Consider the following 24,348-nt stretch of genomic DNA (forward strand, 5'->3'; position numbering starts at 1 on the left):
TATAGTATTATTTGTTTGATTTTTTTTTTGCAGTTTTTTTTTTAAATCTTATTTGTGTTTTTTAATAATGATGTTGCTTTTATGTGTTGTTCGGTGACCTTGAGAGTCCAGTCGCCTGTAAATAAAATGGTATTATATTAATGTTATTATTATTATCTTGACAGCCGTAGTCCAAATATGTTAGAAAAACACACAGGCTTTTTTTTGGGTGTCTTGCTTAAATATTTGTTTCAGTCCTTTTTTTTTGTAAAATGTTCTTGTAAAAATCATGTGGTCTACATCACTGTGTTGTCTCCCATCCTGACTCACCAATGACACTTAGACGTTTGCTTGTATTTGTTATTTCTTTGACAGCGACTGGTATTTTGTCCTGATGACACTTTCTACAGAGTAATTGTTCATGCTCCAGCATGGGGTTAACTGAGTTTTAGAAAGCTGCTATAATGCTAACAACACCTCACCTGCTCAGGTCTCTCCATCTGTGGAGGTCAGAGCCTCGGCTCAGAAGGTTGCGTCACCCAACCAGACCAGAAGCTGCAGTAATTAATATGGTCTCAGTTGTTTTATTGTGTTGTTTTATTGTGAACATCAATGTATAGAGTGACAAACTGAGTTTCTTAACAAAAACCCAGATTTGTTTGATGATATCCACATATTACTAATTGCATGGTATTGTGTGTTTTTCCCCTAAGGAAAACATTGATGGAGGAAAGGCATAGGGATGTAAGGCATAGGGGACTCTTAGTGTAATTTTAAAAAGGATCAGTTTTATCGATTAAATGGTTTTTGTGATTGTTTCAAGCAGAAATCCTAATACAGCTTTAGTAGTAGTATTAGGTACATTGCTGATAGAAAAAAATCACGCCCTCTTCAGTTGTTTGTTTTTTGTTTATTTTATTTGGTCAGTCATACAAGTCATAAAAAGGATTTATTGAAATAATTTTCATTCATTAGTTTACAGCAAATCCTCAATAATATGGAGCATATTCCTAATTTAATCAGAAATAAAAGTTTGGAAAATAATTTGATACTATCTTTTATGACGGTGAGAGAAGTTGTCTTAGAGAGGGCTGTCTAAGGGCATAAATCTGGTGATGGAAACCAGAAAATTTCTACTTTATTTAAATTGTCCAGACACTTTATGAAAAGCAGCCTCCTTTAGTATAAAGTTTGGAGCTGTAAAAATGCTTTGTATATCTGGCTTTCCTGTAAAACCGAGGACAAAAGGTCTCCAACTGACCAGTAACCAGAGAATAGTTTGGTGTTAATGAAATCCAACTTTTGATTTAGTTGTGACTGAAGACAGCTGGGAGACTAATTGTGCCATGTAGAAGTATTTATAGCCCTTTAACTTTCTCAAATTTTTCCACATTACAACCACAAACTTCAGTGTATTTTATTCATCAATGTATTTTATTGGGATTTTATGTGATAGACTAACATAAAGTAGTGTATTATTGTGAAGTGGAAGGAAAACGAGACACCAGTTTTATACATTTGATACTGAAATTTCAGCCCATTCTTTGCAAAAAAGCTAAACTTCAGTCAAGTTGGATGGAGGCTGTCTCTAAACAGTCACTTCCAAGTATTGCAAATTATCCTCAATTTGATTTGTCCGGTTCCTTTCTTACACATAGATATGTTTGAATGTAAATACTTTTATTAAAGCTCTGGTTGCAACTTTAGGGTCAGTGTCCTGATGACAGGTGAACCTCCTTCCCAGCCTCAAGTCTTTACCAGTATTTTTTCTTCCTAGATTTCCCTGTATTTACATCCCCCCAACTTCCCATGAACCATGACCAATTTTCCTGTCTCTGTTGGAGAAAAGGACCCCAACTACATAATGCTGCCACCACTATGTTTCATGGTGTGTATGGTGTGCTCAGGGCTCAGTGTTTCAGACTTAGACTTGAGTCCACTTAAAACGCAAAAACAAAAAAGAAAGGAAACATTTGAGACTTGACTTGGATTTATCATTTGAGACTTTTATCTTATGTAATCAGGAATGAAAGCAAGGTGGTCTTTCAGCTAGAGACTGCAGCTCTGACAGGTGATGTACGATACAGTGAGATGCGCTTGATTATTAGAAACAATGTTTACAAACCTTTGGCTGTTAATTGCTCAATGTACCTTCATATTAATGACCATGTGGAAGTTGTTCAGACTGAACTCCACATTACACGCCTTCAGGTCGTGTCAGAACAAAATAACATACCTCCAGATGATTTTAAATGTGGTTTGAGAACATGGTTTCCCAATAATATTTAAAACCCCTCTGACTTCCAAAGCATATTTAGTGATGTTTTAAGTGAAGGAATGGGCAATGTGAACACTTGGATTAACAGATATTAATAAAGGCCTTTCAAAGATTAAATAAAAAGGACTTTGTTGGATTCAAATGTTAATCCCTTTCCATTATTTTCCATAATTTACATTTCTGATGTGGCAAATTATCATGATTTTTCATTTTTGCGAATTACCAAAAGCAGCTGCATGTTGAATCCTTAAATGTTAATGTATGAAATAAGATCCTTAGACAGAAGAGGATTTGGATCATTTACCTACAGCAGTGGAGTCCTATAGGCAGACTGGAAGGCATTAATTTGACAAGAAAATATCTTTAGTCAAGAGACTTGGATAAAATTACTTTTAAACATCTTCTAATTCAGGGTGATATGGATAGTTTAAGTTTTCACCCATGTTCATCACCCAGCATTTTGTATAAAATGAAATACCAATAATATACACTGACATTTGTGATTGTACCGTGACAAAATGTAGAAAATGGGTACGAATGCTTATGCTTGGCACAGTAGTCAGGATTTCCCAGGGACTTGCTGCAGTAAAGATTAAGTTGTTTTTCTTTTTTTTTTTAAAGACAAGAACATGAGCAATATATTTTCAGTAAAACAGTAAGGAAATGCTTGACTGCTGGTCTTCAAACATCCTATTTGCAGTATTTTTCAAACAGCTGGCCTTTTACATTAGTAGTATGTGCATCACACGATCCTTTTGAACACAAGGAATTTCTAAAATTACACAGGAGTGAGAAACTGCTCAGTGTTTCAATTTTTCTGCCATCCCTTTATAGAGCGAGAGTTTGTTTTGTATGCAGCTCTGAGAAACAAAAGACAAGTGGGGCAGAGATCCGTGTTTCTTCCCTGCATGTCCCCTGAAAGGTCACGTGTTTGTTTGTATTTGTTTGTTACTGTGTCAAGGTTGTGCACTATAATAGCCCAGGGGACAGGTGGCACACATATAAGGAGGCTTGGCAGAGTAAAAGTCAGAATAATTTCCCTGGTGATCTGATTTTATCAGATGGACAGTTACTTTGTTTTTCTTCATGAGCCCTGGAGCTGTCAGTATAGTTAGGATGGATTAAAATTGCTCCTAATAAAATCATTACTGAGACATGCAACCATAACTGACCTGTGTCCCTCGGGTTTGCCAGGCCGATTATGTGGCTTGGCTGACATGAGCTGCATTCATCACAACCAACAGTTTTATTATTAAAAATTTGGATACAAAATGAAATTTCTTTATTGTTGTGTGGGCTAAACAACAGATAATGTAAATCTATAGCACATCAATAATTTGTAGGTTTACTTGCAGAATCAAGTTTTGTATTCATAATATTTGGAGTTACTCTGTCATTGTGCTAATATGAGCCTATCAGTCACAAAGCTGCATTGTATGCAATATTACCCCAGCTATTGTTGAAGCCTGACTACACAATGTGAGCCAGGCATATTCTTCCAGAAACTTGTGCAAATCTAGCTGGGCTAAAAATAAACAGTGCAAATGGTTTGCCCTTCATCTAAATCCCACTGCCTGGTGGGGGTGTGCAACCTGAGAGAATATGTACACAGTAAATAAAGTCAACCTACGTCGTGGCAGTTTTGAGTGAAACATTTTTCTTTCATGACCTTATGTGTATGGAGGGCATGTTTGCATGTTTCCAAAATATACAAAAACGTGACAATGATTGCATAGTGCTTTTAGAGAGCCCCTATTGGACTTCTTTACAAGTTCACAATTTGTCTGAGTTGCTTTATCTATTCATCTTTTCCTGATTTAAAGGCCTAATGCACAATATTTCCTCACGCTGCACATAGCTTTAACACCTCATCACCTTCTAGCAAATAAATTAAAGCCCAGTTCGCTGTCATGGATCAACTAATGACACCCATGGGATTAAAGTCTTGTTTACTTCAGAAGCTTGGGTTTGGCAGTCCAAGCAAAAATACCATAAACATTTTTTAACACTATTTTAAAATGTTCATACAGTGCCAGGAAAAGGATTGTCTCCTTATGATTTCTTTAGTTTTTCTCTTTTGTTACACTAAAATGTTTCAGATTGTTAAACTAATTTTAATACGCAATAAAAGTGTGCAAAGACAAAATAGATTTCAGATGAGGATTTATTTTACTAAGAGGAAAATATTTAACAAACTAGCATGGTCATATGGAAAAGTTATTGCCACTCTGATAAATCATGAATAAAATGTGAATTACAGCAACTTTGTAGTTTGATTTTACCAGCCACACTAGCCCTAGACCCACTGCTAGAGCTGTAAAATCAAGAAAGCACTTAAATACAACTTGTCTGACAACATAAAGAAGGCTACAATATCTCAAGTAGGACATCATGTCCTAAACCTAAAAAGAAATGAGAGTAAAAAAACAAAGTCAATTGACATCTATTAATTGGGAAAAGGACACAGAGGCATTTCTAAGGCTAAACATTGAACTGTGGTGAACCTTCCCAGTAGTGTCAGTCCTATCAAATGCATGTGAACGTGTCTTATTGTAGTGTTTTAGGTTTAGATTAAAATCACAACAGTCCTGTTACTTGATGCTACCAGCTTCTGTAGGGGAGAGTACATTCAATGAGGTCCAGCCTAAAAAACTCGGATTTAAGTAATGACCTACTTTCTAAAAGGTGTGTTAGGTTAGTGAAAAAGCATGTGACTCACATACATATATTTCCTGAGTAAAGAAGTAATTTATACCGTGGAAGTTCTAGATACAAATGTAATGTATTCAATCAGGCAGTTTTTATCTTGAAAATTTGTATTAGGAAACACATTTCTCTATTCAAAATAAGGAAAATTTAAATAAATTCTTCCAACTTCTCCGATGCACGCCCTAATTAAAATATGCACAGCACTCAAAACCACAGTAGTTTTCGGCATAGCAGAGTAAAAGTTAATTGCCAGATGCATATCTGGTGAAATAACGCTGACATCATAAATAATGACAATGAACTCTTTATTTGAGACACTCACCTATTTGAAATAATGGATATGATTTAGGGGTGTTTTTTATTTATCACTTCTTTTCTTATATTTTAATTTATTAGTACAAGCAACTTCCATTATGTCTTAAGGGATGGCACCATGGTATGTTCTCTCTTCTAGAGATTCTGCTCTTGACTGAACCCAACACAACAACCACACTTTTCAGCATCACTGGCATTTTTATAGTATGACATCACTAGCTCCAAGCATGCAATTAAAAATAAATCAATTAGTATTTGCTTTTTGCTGCGCTTCAGGATGTTAGGAAAAGCCCAATCAGATAAGACATCGCACACACCTCTTTGATGGGTCTGGGAGTGAGCAGCTCCACAAAGAGCACACATGTAGCAGCAGCACGTGAAGCATATACCAGCACAACAAATCCAGGGTCCAGAAGCGTGCACTGGGCTGGCGGGCACTCTGGATCGCCTGCTTGCTTACAGCATCCTAAACATTTGTATTTGGAGGAAAATGCGTTGAGCACTAAGGCCTCCGCACATGGGTGGTGTTCGTTATACTGTGCCACTTCTGCACCTAAATATTGTGATGTTTGAATATGGTACCATATCGTGCCACAAGATCTTATTACACTTCTAGTGTAATAGGCGACTGTGGCTCAGTAGGAAGAGTAGTCGTCTTGCAATCAGAAGGTTGTAGGTTCGATTCCAGCTTCCTCCTGCCTCAAGTTGCCTACTGATCTGCGTATTGGTGTATGAATGTGTGAGCATTAGTGAGTGCGATTGGGTGAATGTGGCTCTAGTGTAAAGCACTTTGAGCGGTCTGTATGACTGGAAAACCGCTATATAAGTTCAGTCCATTTACCATTTAGTGTTAACAGTTTAAGCTAAAATAATCCATGTAGGGGCCTCCCATCATTGAAAGACTTAGTTATTTTATAAAAATCGAACGATCTGACATTTTTATCCACACAAACGTTAAAGGCGCTTCACTGCCCCACTGTCTGCAGCACATCCACCTCCAGGATTACATAAGAGCAGATTTTTTCCCCTGACTCCTGAGAAAATATTGAGACCCACTTTATTTCTCCAGTTTTGCTCAGTGCACTCATTTGCATTCTGCTTCCTTATTACACACTTAACCTTTATTGAGTTCCTGGTTGCCAGCAGATCTCCCTCATTATCTCCTATAAAGACACAGGCATCGATACTTCATCGTGGTAATACACCGGAGACAAGGAAGCAAACAAAAGGCTGTACAGGTACTATTAGATGGAGCGGCGAGCACGGCTCCAGCCTCGGGTTTCTGCCCTCTTCCTCAGCAGGCCGCCTGACAGTGATTGTATAATCTGTGGTGTGATTAAAAAGCCCACCCCGGACCTCTGGGGATATTATCTTGGGGATTGCTCTGCAACGTCCATTCAGAGACTCTCTTTCTCTGTATTTATCTCTCCGCTGCTTAACAGGATGGAGACGGTGCGATCCGGCTCCGACTGACAAGCCTCCAAGACCGCTGTTACTAGGCAACCGAATGCTAAATTTTGAAACCCAGACAATTCTGTCTTTCAAGCATTAAAAGTACACAGAGAGAAGAACCAAAAATAGACCGGGGTTTTAGGGCGGGGGGGGGGGGGGGGGGGGGGGGGTCAAAGAATTTAAACGATGTAAATGAACTAAATGGCTGGCAGAGTGTGTTGTTGTTGAGGTTTATTATGTTGTTTATTTTGGCAAGCGACAGTCAGCTGAGAATAGTATTTTTCCACTGCCATGTTTTAGGGGAATTTTGGAAGAAAATGTTGAGAAACTGGCACACAACACGCTGTCTTCAAATGGTCTTTAGGAAGTTGCCTTCATCAGGACAGTTTGATGAGTATTAAAATTTATGGAAATGCGATTTGCTTTGAAAAACCGATTTGGGGATTAGATTCCAAATTTGAAAGGTTTGTCGTACTTTGTCATCAAACTGATAATATTTTGGTTGTTTTCTGAGTCTGTTATTGATGATGTAGGGCTACCTCTGATCATATTTTATTCTGTTCTGTCACAGCACTGTACACGATGTTCCATGTTCCCCATTGAAGCCCTGCTGCCGGCTCATCAGCCTTGTTTTCAATTCACCTCAAAGCAAAAGGAATCAAAGAACAAATGCATAATTGAGTTTACACTACACACCTGGATGATATACATTTTTTTTGATTCCTCATGAAAAATGCAGCTGAGTGTGTGTTTGTGGAGACACCCAGCCCCACTATGGTGGTGCCCATTATGCCATGACTTGAAGTTACAGTCAGTACCTTAGCTTGACTCCAGGATGCCCTGCAGGCCTTCAGACTGATAGCTTTATCTCATACCACCCGCTGCCTGTCATTCAGCTCTGCTCTGTCCTCACAGAGCTCTGCTTCTCACATTAGCAGCATTTTTTGCTTTCAGTGATTTCTAAATAATTTGATTTGAGATATGCTTAGAGTTCTAATCTGCTGCAGAAGCTTTATGAGGACCACACTACATGTTAATGATAAGATCAGATTCTCTCTTGAAGTCATCATATTATGGCCCTCAAATTAATTCAATGTCCCTTTTTTACGTGGGTGAGTGGGGATAATTGTATTAGCAAATTATATTAGCCCTCTAATGCGTCATTTCCATTGACGGTTCCAACTCTGCTCGGCCAGGAACCTGTTGTGTTTCCATTGACTCACAGACGGCTGGAGCTATGGCTTGAAGCCCCGCCTCCAGGAGCCATTTTGTCACGTGCCTTGCCGCCGACAAAGATTACTGTGTGACATTGTCATTTTAAAGTAATCTTTGTGTAATGGTTAAAAATAAATAATTAGAAAATAAAAAACATAAATAAATAAAATACAAATAATGTTTGTATTATTGTATATGAAGAATGTCCTGTATGTGTTTTTGTTTTTTTCATGTATAAAATAATCCACTGTGATAACTATCTGGAACACAGGCCAGTCCGAAAGGCACAGGATTTTTGATGTGAAGGAGGGGTGGCAGGAGAATTGGAGGGGAGAGATGCCAATGTTTGGACAGATGAAGCTCCAAAGTTTGCCTAATGAAGTAAAAATTTTGGGTCTTATAAGAACGTTTTTGTCTCAGCCGTGGCGAGAACGAAGACAAGAAATTCACCACCCTGCATAACAAGCAGACTCGCTGACAGGAGCATCTTCAGTGGAGTATGCACCAAGCCTGGAGAAGGAAACCACAGGCAAACAGAAACACCAACTCAGAGAAATGTTTCCTTTTCTCATAACAGTGCACACACAGCATACGGAGCAGCCATCATCGGTTTCAGAATTATAGTTTTGCTCTTAAACACTGAGATGTACCTTCTCAACAGATTAGCCATGAATGGTCCAACTTTTCACCAGTCATATGTTGTAACTTCCCCATTAGCTCCATGAACACAGTTATTCAGTTTCAGGCAATTCCTTACTTGGGATTTTAGAGGCTTAAACAAAGGTTCCTTTACATTCCTTTACCAGCCTTTCTCTGAATGTTCTTCAGACTATCCACAATGGCTTTTTATAACTTAAAAAAAACAAACTAAGAAATGTTTTTAAATATGTTGGTCTTATATTTGAAAAATGAAAGTATACTTCAAAATGTTAATGTCAAGAATCCTTCATGAGGACTAAAATATCGAGTCACGTGACGTCGCCTGGTACGATGGAGCCGGGGTCCCACCCTGGAGCCAGGCCTGGGGTCGGGACTCGCCGGAGAGCGCCTGGTGGCCGGGTTGCTCCTCGCGGGACCCGGCCGGGCCAAGCCTGAACGAGAGACGCGAGGCCATCACCCAGTGGGCCCACCACCCGCAGGGGGAACCGTGAGGGACCGGTGCAAAGAGGATTGGGTGGCGGAAGAAGGTGGAGACCTCAGCGGCCCAATCCCCGGATGCTTAGGCTGGCTCTAGGGACGTGGAATGTCACCTCGCTGGGGGGGAAGGGGCCTGAGCTGGTGCGGGAGGTCGAGAGATATCGACTAGAAATAGTCGGGCTCGCCTACACGCGGAGCGTGGGCTCTGGAACCCATCTCCTTGAGAGGGGCTGAACTCTCTTCTACTCTGGAGTGGCCCACGGGGAGAGGCGGCGGGCTGGTGTGGGTTTGCTTGTTGCCCCCCAGCTCAGCCGTCTCGTGTTGGGGTTTACCCCAGTGGATGAGAGGGTCGCATCTCTGCGCCTTCGGGTTGGGGATAGGACTCTGATTGTCGTCTCGGCCTACGGGCCGAGCGGTAGTGCGGAGTACCCGGCCTTCTTGGTGTCCCTGTCGGGGGTGCTGGATAGTGCCCCTCCCGGGGACTCCATTATTCTGCTGGGGGACTTCAACCCCCACGTGGGGAACGACAGTGACACCTGGAGAGGCGTGAACGGGAGGAATGGCCTCCCCGATCTGAATCCGAGTGGTGTTTTGTTATTGGACTTCTGTGCTAGTCACGGATTGTCCATAATGAACACCATGTTCAAACATAAGGGTATCCATCAGTGCACTTGGCACCAGGACACCCTAGGCAGGAGGTCAATGATCGACTTTGTTGTCGTATCATCAGACCTTCGGCCGCATGTTTTGGACACTTGGGGGAAGAGGGGTGCTGAGCTGTCCACTGATCACCACCTGGTGGTGAGTTGGATCTGCTGGAGGAGGAGAAAGCCGGACAGACTTGGCAGGCCCAAGCGCATAATGAGGGTCTGCTGGGAACGCCTGGCGGAGCCCTCGGCCAGGGATGTATTCAACTCCCACCTCTGGGAGAGCTTTGACCAGATCCCGGGGGATGTTGGAGACATAGAGTCCGAGTGGACCATGTTCTCCGCATCTATTGTCGATGCTGCTGCCCGTAGCTGCAGCCGTAAGGTCTGCGGTGCCTGTCGCGGCAGCAATCCCAGAACCCGGTGGTGGACACCGGCAGTAAGGGATGCTGTCAAGCTGAAGAAGGTGTCCTATCGGCTGTAGTTGGCTTGTGGGACTCCTGAGGCGGCTGACGGGTACCGTGAGGCCAAGCGTGCTGCGGCCCGGGCTGTGGCAGAGGCAAAAACTTGGGCCTGGGAGGAGTTCGGTGAGGCCATGGAGAAGGACTACCTGTTGGCCTCAAAGCGATTCTGGCAAGCCGTCCGGCGCCTTAGGAGGGGGAAGCAGTGCTTCACCAACACTGTTTATAGTGGGGGTGGGAGGCTGCTGACCTCGACTGAGGACATTATCGGGCGGTGGAAGGAGTACTTCGAGGATCTCCTAAATCCTGCCATCACGCATTCCCTGGTGGAAACAGAGGTTGGGGACTCGGGTTTGGACTCCTTCATCACCCAGGCTGAAGTCACCGAGGTGGTTAAAAAGCTCCGCGGTGGCAAGGCTTCGTGGGTGGATGAGATCCACCCTGAGTACCTCAAATCTTTGGATGTTGTGGCGCTGTCATGGTTGACACGCCTCTTCAACATTGCGTGGCAGTCGGGGACAGTGCCTCTTGACTGGCAGACTGGGGTGGTGGTCCCCCTTCATAAGAAGGGGGATCGGAGGGTGTGTTCCAACTACAGAGGGATCACACTCCTCAGCCTACCTGGTAAAGCCTACGCCAGGGTATTGGAGAGGAGCATCCGGCAGATAGTCGAACCTCGGCTTCAGGAGGAGCAGTGTGGTTTTCGTCCTGGCCGTGGAACACTGGACCAGCTCGATACCCTCTACAGGGTACTCGAGGGTTCATGGGTGTTTGCCCAACCGGTTCACTTGTGTTTTGTGGACCTGGAGAAGGCATTCAACTGTGTCCCTCGTGATGCCCTGTGGGAGGTGTTCCAGGAGTATGGAATCGGGGGCCCTTTATTAGGGGCCATCCGGTCCCTATACGAGCGGAGCAGGAGTTTGGTCCGCATTGCCGGCACTAAGTCGGACCTGTTCCGGGTGCATGTTGGACTCCGGCAGGGCTGCCCTTTGTCACCGGTCCTGTTCATAACTTTTATGGACAGGATTTCTGGACGCAGCCAAGGGCCAGAGGGGGTCTGGTTTGGGGACCAGTGGATTTCGTCTCTTCTTTTTGCAGATGACGTGGTCCTGCTGGCCCCCTCTAGCCAAGACCTACAGCATGAGCTGTGGCGGTTTGCAGCCGAGTGTGAAGCGGCTGGGATGAAGATCAGCTCCTCCAAGTCCAAGGCCATGGTACTCGACCGGAAAAGGGTGGCTTGTTCTCTTCAGGTTGGAGGGGAGTTCCTGCCTCAAGTGGAGGTGTTTAAGTATCTCGGGGTCTTGTTCACGAGTGAGGGAAGAATGGTCCGTTGTGGTGAAGAGAGAACTGAGCCAAGAAGCGAAGCTCTCGATTTACCGGTCGGTCTATGTTCCTACCCTCACCTATGGCCATGAACTTTGGGTCATGACCGAAAGAACGGGATCCCGGATACAAGTGGCTGAAATGAGCTTCCTCCGTAGGGTGGCCGGGCACTCTCTTAGAGATAGGGTGAGGAGCTCGGCCATCTGGGAGGCGCTCGGAGTAGAGCCGCTGCTCCTCCACATCGAGAGGAGCCAGTTGAGGTGGCTCGGGCATCTATACCGGATGCCTCCTGGACGTCTTCCTCGGGAGGTGTTCCAGGCACGTCCCACTGGGAGGAGGCCTGGGGGACGGCCCAGGACACGCTGGAGGGTCTATGTCTCTCTGCTGTCCTGGGAACGCCTTGGGCTTTCCCCAGAGGAGCTGGAGCAGGTGTCTTGGGAGAGGGACATCTGGGTGTCTCTGCTGAATCTGCTGCCCCCGCGACCCGGTCCCGGATAAAGCGGAAGACGACGAGTACAAGTACGAAAGTATACTTCAAAATGTTAGTTTTAGCAGCCTTCCTGGTGTTTTCCTCTAATATTTGCATAATAGTAAATCCAGATTCAACCTATTTTTGAAGGTGTATATAGCTTGTCTACAGAGTGCAAAAATGGCTAAAATGGTTAAAGATTCTTGGTTAAAAACGCTGGTGTTGGATTTTGCTTTGGGTACAACCAGAAAATTAGGATCGCCATCCTTTGGTTTGCAAAGAATAAAACATTAACAATAATAAATTTAATTTTCTTGTTAACATGTAAAACATTTGACAAAGTAATATTAAAGGGGTCTCATGATCCAATACAGCCATATCAAGAGTATTAAATTTCCAGGTGATACACTGTACTATATTGTGATTTTTATGGTCAGCCCCACATAGTTACCTAGTGAGCCATGCAGCTGCATTTTACACAGCGAATTTGTAAAAATCGCAGGCTACTTTACCTTCAACCCTATGACCTTCACAGTGATAGAGTCTGTATCGGCTGCTGCAGCTTCCTGTCAGTGTCATGTGACCTGCTCTGCACATGGGATCCAGACGTCTGTCGTTGTAGGCCAGCGCTGTTGAAAGCACGGCTGAAACACCAGTCAGTTCAGTAAAGTCATTTTTTGGTATGTCTTTATGGAGCATTCATAAAGCAAGAGAACAACTGCTTGTTCTAAGTTTTGTCCACAAACAAATTGTTGGAATCTCATTGAATCAGGTTACGAGCAGGATTATCAACAAGTCCCATCAAAACAGATGAGCAGGCAGTAGTTTGGAATTGATTGCCTAGTTTGTGAAAAACCTGGCTAAAATAAGCATCGTTTACAGTTTTTGTAAAGATAACTTTGATTTCTTTCATGTAGCTTCTTGCATCTTTGTTCTTCCTCTGACTTTATTCTAAACACCTAACTCATATACTTAAAATAGCTAGCTTTGAGTCTTTCACTCAGTTACAGCTTCATGACCCAGAACAGGGTTCCTACGTGGTCTGGAAAAGTCTGGAATTTGCTCTTCTCACTTTCCAGATCTGGATAAATATGTAAAAAATAAAATTAAACATGGAAAATATTTTATTTATTAGATTTTTTTTTCCTGCTTTCATTTTCTAAATGACAAAATGTGTTAATGCTTAATAAATGCAGTAATTTTACACTGATATATATTTAATGCTCTAGCTTTATCTTTGTTTTGCCAGGTCACATGTTGATCCTTTACATGCTGTCTGAATGCACACTCAAAATAAAATAAAATGGCCAATTTTACTACTTCTAGACAACATTAACTGGACCCGTAAGGAAGGAAGGAATTTGGTAACACATAATGTGTGGGAACGCTGCAAGAAGCACCTAGGAATGACATGTTCACTTACCAGACAAAGATTGGATTGTCAAGCTGCCAACCAGCTGGTCGCTGGTCAGGCTGATCAAGCTGAAGATCAACCAATTCTGGTCACCAGCCAATTTCTTAGTGCCACTAGGAACTTAATGATCATGCTCTCTCTAGTATCTACTGCGCTTGACTTGATTTATATATGCAGTGGTGTCTTCTTTTTGCGTGTTGGTTACTCAAAGTTGAGGTGAACTTTTTAACTTGAAACAATTCTGCTTGAATTTACATGACCTAATCCTAATCTCAGTTAGCTACTTCAGAGCTCTTTTAGAAGCTGCATATTGTTTCAGTAAGTCACAGTTGTCCTTGGGTTCTGCCTTTGAAGAAGTCCCATCAGAAAAAACACAAACCACTACATATTAGAGATAGCTTCAAACAAGTCTGATCAAGTTCAAGTCTTTCCACAGGGCTGTGTAGCTTCTCTACCGGAATACTTCGGCTTTTGTGGTAATTGGAGAGGTGACATGTGAGTCGCTGTAAAAACTGTGACAAACAGAATGAGATCAGAGGTAAACGACTTGTGCAAGCATCTTGTGTTTCCTGCAGTAAAAGTTTGGAGAGAAGCGTGATGGTTGGTGCAAATGTTGCCTTGTTTGGAGTAAATATATGACTCTGTGGAGCTGATCTAGTTTGATTTGAGGAGTTGCAGATGTTCTGTCTGCTCCAACCATGGTGTTTCTTCTGGTTGGGGTTGCATTTTGCATAAGAGTTTTTGCAAAGCCATTTTGCTCTGCAGTCTTTGTGCTCCTTCTGCCTCATTCGCCCCCTCTCAGACGTCTCGTGAGGGTTTCTGAGGAAAATAAATATTTTTAGACATTTCAGTGCAGAGCTGCTTTCACTTGTTCTATTTTTATTTTTCATAAATCTTCCCCCTGGGAAAATATATATTCACCTCCCCCTTTCTCATTATTGATGCATTCGCCTAGCCTTTGGCTTTGTACCAGCACCCATCACAAAAAAAAGCTGCCCCCTGGGAGAGGGCCTCCATAGCAACTACCTTCACCACAGCAACCCCTCAAAGTGTCCATCCAAAGCTAGTTGTGGCAGTCCAGTGATTTCCCTGACAGCAGAACCTGAGGGTTTGTGTGTCGGGTAGAGACGAGACGAGGAAGGTGATAGAAATAAAGCAACAGAGGGAGCGCAGATGTTTAACAGCTGATCAGCTCAACATGCCTCTTCAGAAGACCCTCACAGTGCATCTTGTCATAGAGGCTCTGTTGTTTGTGGAATAAGATGCCCAGAAATGTTCCGTACTGATAAAGCATTGGACAAGCCCTATCATGCAACAACAGCTGGCTTAAAGTAAAAATATTTTCCCCCTCGATCTTAAAGGAGCAGGAAGCAGAGGCACAGCTATCTTTCAGGAATTCATTTCAACCCATAAGACTTAAAATCCGCAAGAAGCATGTATGCATTCCCTCTTACATGTTCAAATTAAAGTCCTCTGCTCAGGACCATATGGCCTCCCTACTCTTACTCTGCACTGCTGCAGTGTCAAAGAGCAGATCTCATATCCCAGATCACAAGGGACCCGGTCCTAATCCTTGTAGCCTTCGTGCATCTCCACAGCTACAGTGCGCTTATCGTGAGCATGTCAGCCCATTGTTGTCTCACACAGCAAAGGCGCTATTAATAGCCTCACGCTGCGCTGTAGTTTACATTCATCCAGCACCACTCTGAGATGTGAACTGGAGCTGCACCACACTCTCGAGGCTGGCTTTGGCAATGGCAAGGAAACAGGCAAGATTCATTTAGTTGTTTTATGTTTCTGTTTTTCACTCAAAGTAGGACAGGAAGCCTCTGCCAGTTTCATTTTCATATCACTTCCTGTACAATTCTGATAAATGTAGTTTTGGGTTACATCATGTCTGCTGTTTGAAACAGTCATACTGGAAACAGTAAACATTTGTTCATGTTAGAAATTTATCAGATGACAGAATGCCAATATGGACCATTTGTTTTTAATCTTTTGTTTCTTTTTATATGCATCAGATGTTTATAATGTTAATCCCCCCCCCCCCCCACAGCCATCCATGAGTTTCCAGAGGACATCTTTACCAAGGAGCAGAGGAAGAATGGGGCAGTGCTTCTGCATGCGCTCTGCGTGAGTGTTACTCATGAAAAACAAAATACTCGCTTTTGCCTTTCATGTGTATAGTGCCTCGCAGAAGTATTTAAACCCATGAACATTGTCAAATTTAAACCACAAATCTTAATTTATTTAATTGGGATTTCATGTCACTGTGGGTAAAAAAAATATCAAAAAAGCAAAAACTTGTAAAGTGAAAGAAGAAGGATAAACTGTTTTTTACAAATAAAAATCTATCTCTACCAGCTGTGCACATCTAGAGATTGAAATATTTCCCCATTCTTATTTGTAAAGTAACTCGGCTTCAGACTGAACATCAGTTTTTATGATGCCACAGAATCTGTTAGATACCTGTCCAAATTTTCACTGGAACATTCAAACTGGGTATGATCTAATTCATTCATTGAAGCTCTGGCTGTGTGTTTAGGGTTATTGTTCTGTTGGAAGGTGACCCTCCTCACCAGTCCCAAGTATTTTGCAGCCTCCAATTGGTTTTCTTCCAGGACTGTCTTGTATTTAGCTCCATCTATCTTCCAGTTTAAATTCTGACAAGCTTCCCTTTTTCTGCTAAAGAAAAAGTTCCCTACTACATGATGCTGCCACCGCCATGTTTTTCATTGGGGATGGTTTGTACCATGTACCAGGTGATGTGTGTTTCCTTCCACTCAGTTTTTTGTATGTAGAGCACAACGTTTAATTTTGGTCTCATCTACCTTGTCCACATGTTTGCTGCATTCCCTAAATGGCTTGTGGTGAACTGCAAACAGGACATTTTATTGATTTGTGCCATCTTGTGCATTCTTCTGTCCCATCTTGTCTAAAGGTCAAATTTGTAGAGTGCATGAGTATTAGTTGTTCTCTCAACAGATTATTTTACAAGAGCTCTGGATTTCTGCAGCTCCTCCAGTTACCATGACCCTTTTAGCTGCATCTCCGACTAGTGGTTTTTTTGTTTGGCCTCTCAATTAAGGTGGTCAGCCATATATTGGTAGGTTAGCTGTTGTACACTATATACTCTTGGATGATGTTCAAAGATTGAGATTTTGTTTTATAACCTAACTTTCTCTCTGACCTGTCTGCTGTTCCTCGGCCTTCATGATGCTTTCATAATTTGTTCACTAATTTTCTCTAACAAACCTCTGAGGCCTTCACAGAACAGCTTTATGATAAGGTTAAATTATGAAAAAGAGGACTCTGTGTACTAGTTTGATGACTTCAGAAATGCAGTTCCATGTACTGGATTTTTTTTTAGCATAAGAGTAAAGATTTAGAGTTTTTGTAGGGGTGCACCGATTGCAGTTTTCTGATCGATCACCGATCTTTAAAAAGACTGGGCCGCCTATTCTGATTTCGGCCGATACCGTTTTTGTTTTTTATAACTGACAGCAACAGGTAATATAAGGTCACAACACACCTTCAATGTTCCAGTCTTATGTTGACAACAGTAGGGGGACTTTTGCTAACCGCATACGTGCGGACCTTGGGGGCGAGTCTGTCAGTCCTCAATCATGGCAAAGGGGGAGTGGCTCATTTTCAGAGCTCCACTTTGTGGAGTTAGCTAAGATCTGTGGATGAGATTGGTTTCACATGTAAGTATCGGCCGATCTCTAATCACCCAAAATTAAGGTAATCAGGTGGCCGATGCACCCCTAATTTTTTATACAAGAAAACTATTTAAGACCATAATTTTTTTTAAATTCACATTTCCACTACTTTGTGTTGATCTGTCACATAAAATCCCTATAAAATACATTGAAGTTTGTGGTTGTAACATGATAAAACGTCTAAATGCACAAGGGGTAATAATACTTTGGAAATACACTATATCCCACTAATTTTATTAACATAATTCTAGCATAAACTAACACAAAACAAGCAGGTGTACTTAAAGAAGAGTCAGCGTGTGTATTTGTCTTTCTATCTATGCCCAAATGTGCTTTCAGGCGATCTACATGTTCTACGCTCTGGCTATCGTTTGTGACGACTACTTCGTTCCTTCTCTGGAAAAAATATCAGAGGTGAAGAAAACCAGCCCCTGTGTGCCTTCAGATGTAATTTTCTCACTTTGAGAGGACATTTTCATAACTGTTATTTTATTCTGGGCTCCTTTTTTTTAATCTTGCAGAACCTGCAGCTCAGTGAGGATGTGGCGGGGGCAACGTTTATGGCTGCTGGAAGCTCTGCCCCCGAGCTTTTCACCTCTCTCATTGGTTCGTAGCTGTGCGAATCTAGGCCAAGTAACAGCCATACTTGTTCTGTGATCTTAGTGTTTCTTCACATATCATCATCTCAACCTTTCAATGGAGAAAAACTTAATATTATAACCAGTGTGTTTGCAAGAGCCAAAACTGTCCTGAAGATGTCAGCAGAGTAAAGTTTAAAACAGATTTAGACAGAATGTCCTAAAACACTTGCCATTACGAATTAAAGTTGCTGGAGACTCAACATGCCATTTATAAATCCAGCATATGTTTTAGGGCAGTCAATACCTGTCCATTATGGTATTTTGTATTTATCAAGGCACACTAGCAAACACAATCATAAAATCCAACTAAACCTTCTTTTCTTATTCTTTAGGTGTTTTCATCACCAAAGGTGACGTTGGGGTCGGCACAATTGTGGGTTCAGCTGTCTTCAACATCCTGGTCATTATTGGGTTGAGTGGGATCTTTGCAGGCCAGGTAATACAATTTTTTTTCTACTTTTGTATTTTTGTTGGTTTGTGCCAATCCTATAACTGTTGCACAGTAATTAGCTAATTAACTCAAAACACCTGCAAAGGTTTTCTGAGCCTCTAAATGGCCTCTCAGTCTGGGTCAGTAGGCTACACAATCATAGGGAAGACTGCTGACTGGACAGATGTCCAGAAAGACAGTCATTGACACGCTTCACATGGAGGGTAAGCCACAAAAGGTAATTGCTAAGGAAGCTGGTTGTTCACAGAGTGCTGCATTCACAAACATTAATAAAACGTTCAGTGGAAGGATAAATGTGGTAGGAAATGGTTCACCATCAACAGGGGTAACCCTTTATTGATCTTATGTAATATTCAGATGTTCTGAGACAATATTTTGGGTTTTTATTGTCTAGAAGGTGTAATCATCAAAATTACAAAAAGCTTGAAATATTTCACTCTATGTGTAATGAATCTATGTAATATACTGTATGAGTTTCACTTTCTAAAATTAGTAACAACAAATATTGAGTTTTTCTCGATATTCAAATTTGTTTTAGATGTATCCTTATTTCCATTAAGGCAGCACAACATATTGCACATATACTCACTGTGAAATATTCATACTCACAAAGGACACTTTAGACTGCAACAATTGTTGGCTAATATATTCCAAGTGTTATGAACTTGTGTTTCAAATGCTAATATAATATTTATCCAGTTGGACAGAGTCTGACATCAGCAGCAGATGCTCACACTGACTAGGCACAATTGACACTGCCCAAAACTAACAGTCACAGAGTGTAGGAAGCCCAGATAAGAAAGAGACGCATATATTACAACTGATATCCACATCTCAAGATTTTTTTTATATCATGCAACCCTAATTTCCAATAAAAACAACAGTGCATAATGAATGTGCTGTTAAAGCACGCTCTACTTCTGTTTTTATGCTACTGACACTTACCACTTTCATGCTGTTTAAACTGACTGGTTGTGAATCTCGCCTCCACAGACGGTGGTTCTGACATGGTGGTCTCTTTTTAGAGATTCCTCTTACTACATCTTGTCTGTACTGGCACTCATTATGGTAAGCCCTGCATTTAGGCAGCGTGTACGCTCTATCTGTGCTTTAACTCTCACCTACTGCTTTCTGCTTTGTTTTCTCTGCAGGTTATCTATGATGACAGAGTTTTCTGGTAAGTTGTCTGGTGAGACGTTTTATACTAGGAGCCCTTCCATGCATCAGTTATGTTAACCATAGTGTTTTTGTTATGTTTTCAAACTTTAGGCTTTAAAAAATGTTTAATAATTTTTTTAAATATGTATGAGATAAACACATTAACATTGCTCTATATTGAGTGCAAACCATAAAAATATACCAATATGGCCACATACTATTGAATGTAATAATAAAATTTCTACAAAATATTGGTTATATGTCCAAACAAAAAGAAAATTAGTTGTCATAAGGTCATTGGCATACAAATCTATACCAAAATCTTTCAGTACAACGGAGGAACACAAACAAAACTCCCACACTGACACTGCCTGTCTTTGAGCTTACAGATACTTTGCATTCTTTTGTACTTGAGCTCAATTTAGGCAGTACTCAACAGTGCTCAACTTTCAACGTAACTATAACCAGTGATGCATGATGTCCACTTTAATCGACAGACTGTTAACACTTTACTGCCTGAATTTGTTTACAATTTATATGAAATAATGCATTATGTGTGTTTTTGCAGTCATATACTTAAGGTCACGCACATACTTAATTAAGCAGACAATGTTTATTTGAATAAACCTCATATAATAGATATAAATTGAGATATTTAGTTTTTTTAAAATTAGGAAATTTGGGCATAATTTGGCATAAATGTGACCACTAGATGGAAGCAATGTGCTTCCAATAAAATCCCTGGTATGTGTAGAATATGCATCAACCGGCATTAGTGTGATACATTTGCCGGCGTCATTTGCAGTTAATTAACTAAGCTAGTGGTGTTTACCTATAAAGTTCCATTGCATAGAAAGACTGGCAAGACACTCTTGAGGTGCTCGCCATATCTGACTGACTGTAGGCGATGTGTGGATTTGAACTTACACTGGTTGGCCAGTCGTTGGTGTTAGTGTACAGAGTGACACACTAGGGTCCCGTTAAGTAGCTACGTATGCCATTAACACCAACAAAAATACAAGAAAATGTTTTTTTAATTGTTGTTCACTGCAGTGACCACTGTTCGATAAAGGATTCTTTTTTCATTTTATTGATAACAGAGCAAGTAAGGCTCATCATATTTTCACATTTCCATTGGAGCTTTTCTTATGTTTGTGTCAAAGCTCCTTCAGGTTTTATCTTCTATCACTTGAATCATTGTCACAACCTCCTCCTCAATCCTAACTGTTACAGTTAGAGCAGCAGTTGTCTTGACAGCTTCCACAACCAGAGTGAAAATACATTTGATTCTGCAGAAGCTCTTTTCAAACTTGGCAGAAATGGTGAGGAATATGATCAGGTGGAAATCAGCTGTAAAACTGGCTGTGATTTAAAATTTTGTGGCGGCCTGTGTGAATAGTTTCAACATATCTCTTGATTACATTTAAAACAACCAGGGAAGTGCATTGTTGCAGTTAGTCTGGTTTCTACTGGGTAATTGTGTCCATCAGTCAAATTTAGTGCTTTGGATGTCTCCTGTGGTAAATATTCTTTTTTCGGTTACCTTCAATAAAAGAAAAAAAGACTCATTTAGTTGTAAAATGTAGTGGTTTTAATGAAAGAGTACATTTATTTACGGAGGTAATGCCTGAGGTAGTAATGGATGCTTGGGAGATTTATGTCAGAGTATTTATTGAATGTTGTGCTGCTGTATTTTACTTCAACTCCGTCTTTCTAAACACAGGCTGGCAGATTTGTACTACGGCTGACTCTGCCAACATCAGTGTCATTGTATTGAAGAGATAAATCTTCCTGTGTGCAGTGATAATATGATGTCTGTGTGGCTCACTGGTTCACAACCACTGCCCTAAGACATTTGGGTGTTGTTGACTGAGTGAAAGTAGAAGTGCATTGATATAACTCATAATCTACATCTATGTCTAAGTAAACAAACAGTTTCTTCTGGGTTTTAATACTGTTGTAGTTTGGAGTACAATAGTATGTATTAAGTGTAAGCTCTTCTACAAGTTCATATGTCTGTTGTTATGTCAAACGTCTGGTGTGGAGGGGTGTGGCACTGGTGGTGTAGGGGTTAAGTGCGTGACCATGTTCAGAGGCCATAGTCGTTCAAGACCCGGACCTGGCAGCTTTTACCAAATGTCTCCCCCTCTCTTTGCCCCTCTTTCCTGTCTACCTACTATATAAAAAAAAGAGAAATAAACGCCTCTTGTGCCGCAAAAAAAAAAAACCCCAAAAAAACAAACTTGCGGTGTAGAGTATCAATATTTGAAATCCCACTACTATTTAATTTAGTTTGGTAAATCAGTGTTATAGATTTTGCCATTAATTAAACCATATAATTTATAAATTATTACACCAAAAAAATAGGAATACATCAGTTTTTTTACAACTGTAATTTGTTTTTAATCAGAAATAAGGTCATGTTCCCAAAGCCCTATGGATAACCCGGAGCTACTGCTTTTAGCAAAGTATAAATGTATGTCAATCTAATCTATATTTACTGACATAAAACATAAGCAACAAACTAGACTAACAAGGATAAAAGCCAGCAATAAAAAACACATAATATAATCCACTGATCATGGTTTAAAGGGCTACAATAAATGAATGCACCTTTAGCAAGTTATCAGTCAACCAATTTAAGCTCTAAGAGCTGTCAGACCATTTCAGACGACTCTGTGTGGAAATGTCTTCCCATGTTATCACATTATCCATCTAGTTAACTCCCAAAGGTTGGGGACTGGAGAGAAATGGAGGAAAGAGGGGGTAGTCCAGCCCAGTGAAAGTTACTTGACCTTGAATCTCTCTGTGGTCGGTAATATAAACAATCCCATCTGTGGCAGAAGACTTGAGTTTCTTCTATTTTCTAGTGGTTACACTCTAGTAGCGTGATCCAGTATCTCACCACTGTCTCTCAAGGCTGGGAAATTGGCACAATGTCCTTTGAATTGGCCTTGGGGATCACTTCACTGAGAGCCACTGCTTATCTCTGCTTATATGCAAAATATATGCTGATTATCAGAACGTGCAAAATACTGGAAGGAGGATATGCAAATGTTACCATTTAGCACGCGCAATGTGATTTATCGATCATGAAAAGGATTGTGGTCGCTTTTTTTGCGTCCATTTTTACCGTGTTTGAAAGGCAGGCGCAAACCGGCACAGCGATACCAACACATGTCTGCGGTCATTGTGGCGAGAGGGAGGCACAGAGACAATGACAGATGACGTAGAGAGAGAACCTTCTGTGCGGATGTCAACATATTTGGACTGCAGGAAATAGAAATAAAAACAATAGTGACATATCTATCCAGTAATGCAATTTTTGAGGTCTGCATGTTCTTGCGTCTGGATACCTCTAGCGCCACATCACTTAATGGCACAACATCATTGTCTGGATTCCACTGGATGAGCCTTTCTATGTAGCCCAGACAAGGTGGCACAGATTATAGTTGTCTGCTGTTCCACAACATAATATTGCCATGAATGTTGGGGGGAAAAGACATCTGAACAGATAAATGCAGCAGCGCTGCAGACATGGGCCAATCTGATTCAAAGCCATTTCTCATGAGCTATTCCAGTTATGCACTTTATTTAAGTTCTTTATGCAATTAAACTAAAACAAAAAACACCATGACTGAACTTAAATCTTGTGGCATGTTTTAAAACAAACAAAACTAAACATGAACAGCCAGCAGAGAACATGAAGCATCACAGAGCCTGTAAGGGGACAAAAAAAAACAACTGTCTTATATGCACCTGAAAGGTTTTTTTATTGCCTTCAGTGTCCTTTACAATGTCCCTTCTGGGATTCCAGAAACACTGACCTATCTGCCTGTCTGTTTCATGCGGGTCAGAGAAGTGTCGCAGTTGCAGCCGTTTGGCCCAGCTCTCCACATAACATGATGGCAAAGTGAAGTAGGAGATGGGAGGCGCAAGGCTGAGGCCTGGCGCGCTGTGGGCTTTTCTCAGCCAGGGCAGAAGGGCAGGTGCTTGAGCACCACTAGTGGTCTATCTGTACACGTTCCTGAATGTGTCCGAACTCACCATGGTGACGGCCAGTAGCACACACAAAATCCTCATTTAAATAGAGCTTTCCGCACCACTTTTGCACCTATTCTCAATTGCACTTGCAATCTTACTAGTTCACCCCAACACGCCCACTAATGGCATGTGCAATTTGTTTTCACACACAATTTAGTGCTCCTTATTTGGGATCTTTAGTAGATCAGGCCCTAAGTTTTCCATTCAGGATGAAAAGGAGAATGGAAAAGTTCACAGGACTGTGTTTCTACAAACGATCCTGCAGGAGCAGCAGATCGGGAAGTCACACAGATAGGTTCGTGTTGAAGTCAGGAGATCTGACGTAGAACTGACGTGTTTCTTAGGCGGTCAATCAGAAAAAATGTCTATGTTCCAGAAGTCCATAGCATGTCAGCAAAAACAATCAGTAGCTGACACACATACCTGACATCTGTGATGGTGGTTGAAGTTTTAAATCTACCTCATTTATCCTTAGCAAAATGGGATACATTTTCACACAGAATCAGGGAAAAATCCTCTTCAGTCTTTGAGCCTAAAAACACACATTCAAACATGGAAACTTTTGGAGAAAATAAATATTATTGCACAAGGATTAAAGAAATTTATTCAGTTGAGCCTCACATCATTAAATAGAGCATCACCATAATTTACTTTCCAGCATTTAACTTGTCACAAAAGAAATGAGTACACATTTGCCACCTAGAAGGACTGCTCTTGTAGTTTCCTTCTGCTTGCAGTGAAGCTAAAATAAAATCCTTACTTGCCCAGTTTTAAAGTCTAAAGTACAACTATGTTTTAACAGTTTATGCTCTTTCATTGTTGAAACATCCCCGGTGGACTCTCACTGCCTTCCACTTGTGTCTGAGGCGACACATCTGAGACGACGTCTGAGCGAGAGCATAGAACTGCATCGCATAGAATGTGCCCTATAGA

The 24,348-nt window shown here is 41.3% G+C and overlaps 1 protein-coding gene across 1 annotated transcript in view; it reads left to right on the plus strand.

Annotated features, from left to right (window-relative positions):
* Positions 1-24,348, plus strand: part of LOC124876915 (sodium/potassium/calcium exchanger 3) — a 46,868-nt gene that overhangs the window by 15,401 nt on the left and 7,119 nt on the right. The window contains exons 3-8 of the mRNA XM_047379971.1: positions 15,456-15,532; positions 17,461-17,535; positions 17,643-17,727; positions 18,095-18,198; positions 19,207-19,281; positions 19,365-19,390. Of these exons, the coding sequence (XP_047235927.1) occupies positions 15,456-15,532; positions 17,461-17,535; positions 17,643-17,727; positions 18,095-18,198; positions 19,207-19,281; positions 19,365-19,390 (442 nt within the window). The remainder of the gene's footprint in view (positions 1-15,455; positions 15,533-17,460; positions 17,536-17,642; positions 17,728-18,094; positions 18,199-19,206; positions 19,282-19,364; positions 19,391-24,348) is intronic.

This window comes from Girardinichthys multiradiatus, chromosome 11, assembly GCF_021462225.1.
Source record: "Girardinichthys multiradiatus isolate DD_20200921_A chromosome 11, DD_fGirMul_XY1, whole genome shotgun sequence".
In the NCBI taxonomy this organism is placed as follows: domain Eukaryota; kingdom Metazoa; phylum Chordata; class Actinopteri; order Cyprinodontiformes; family Goodeidae; genus Girardinichthys; species Girardinichthys multiradiatus.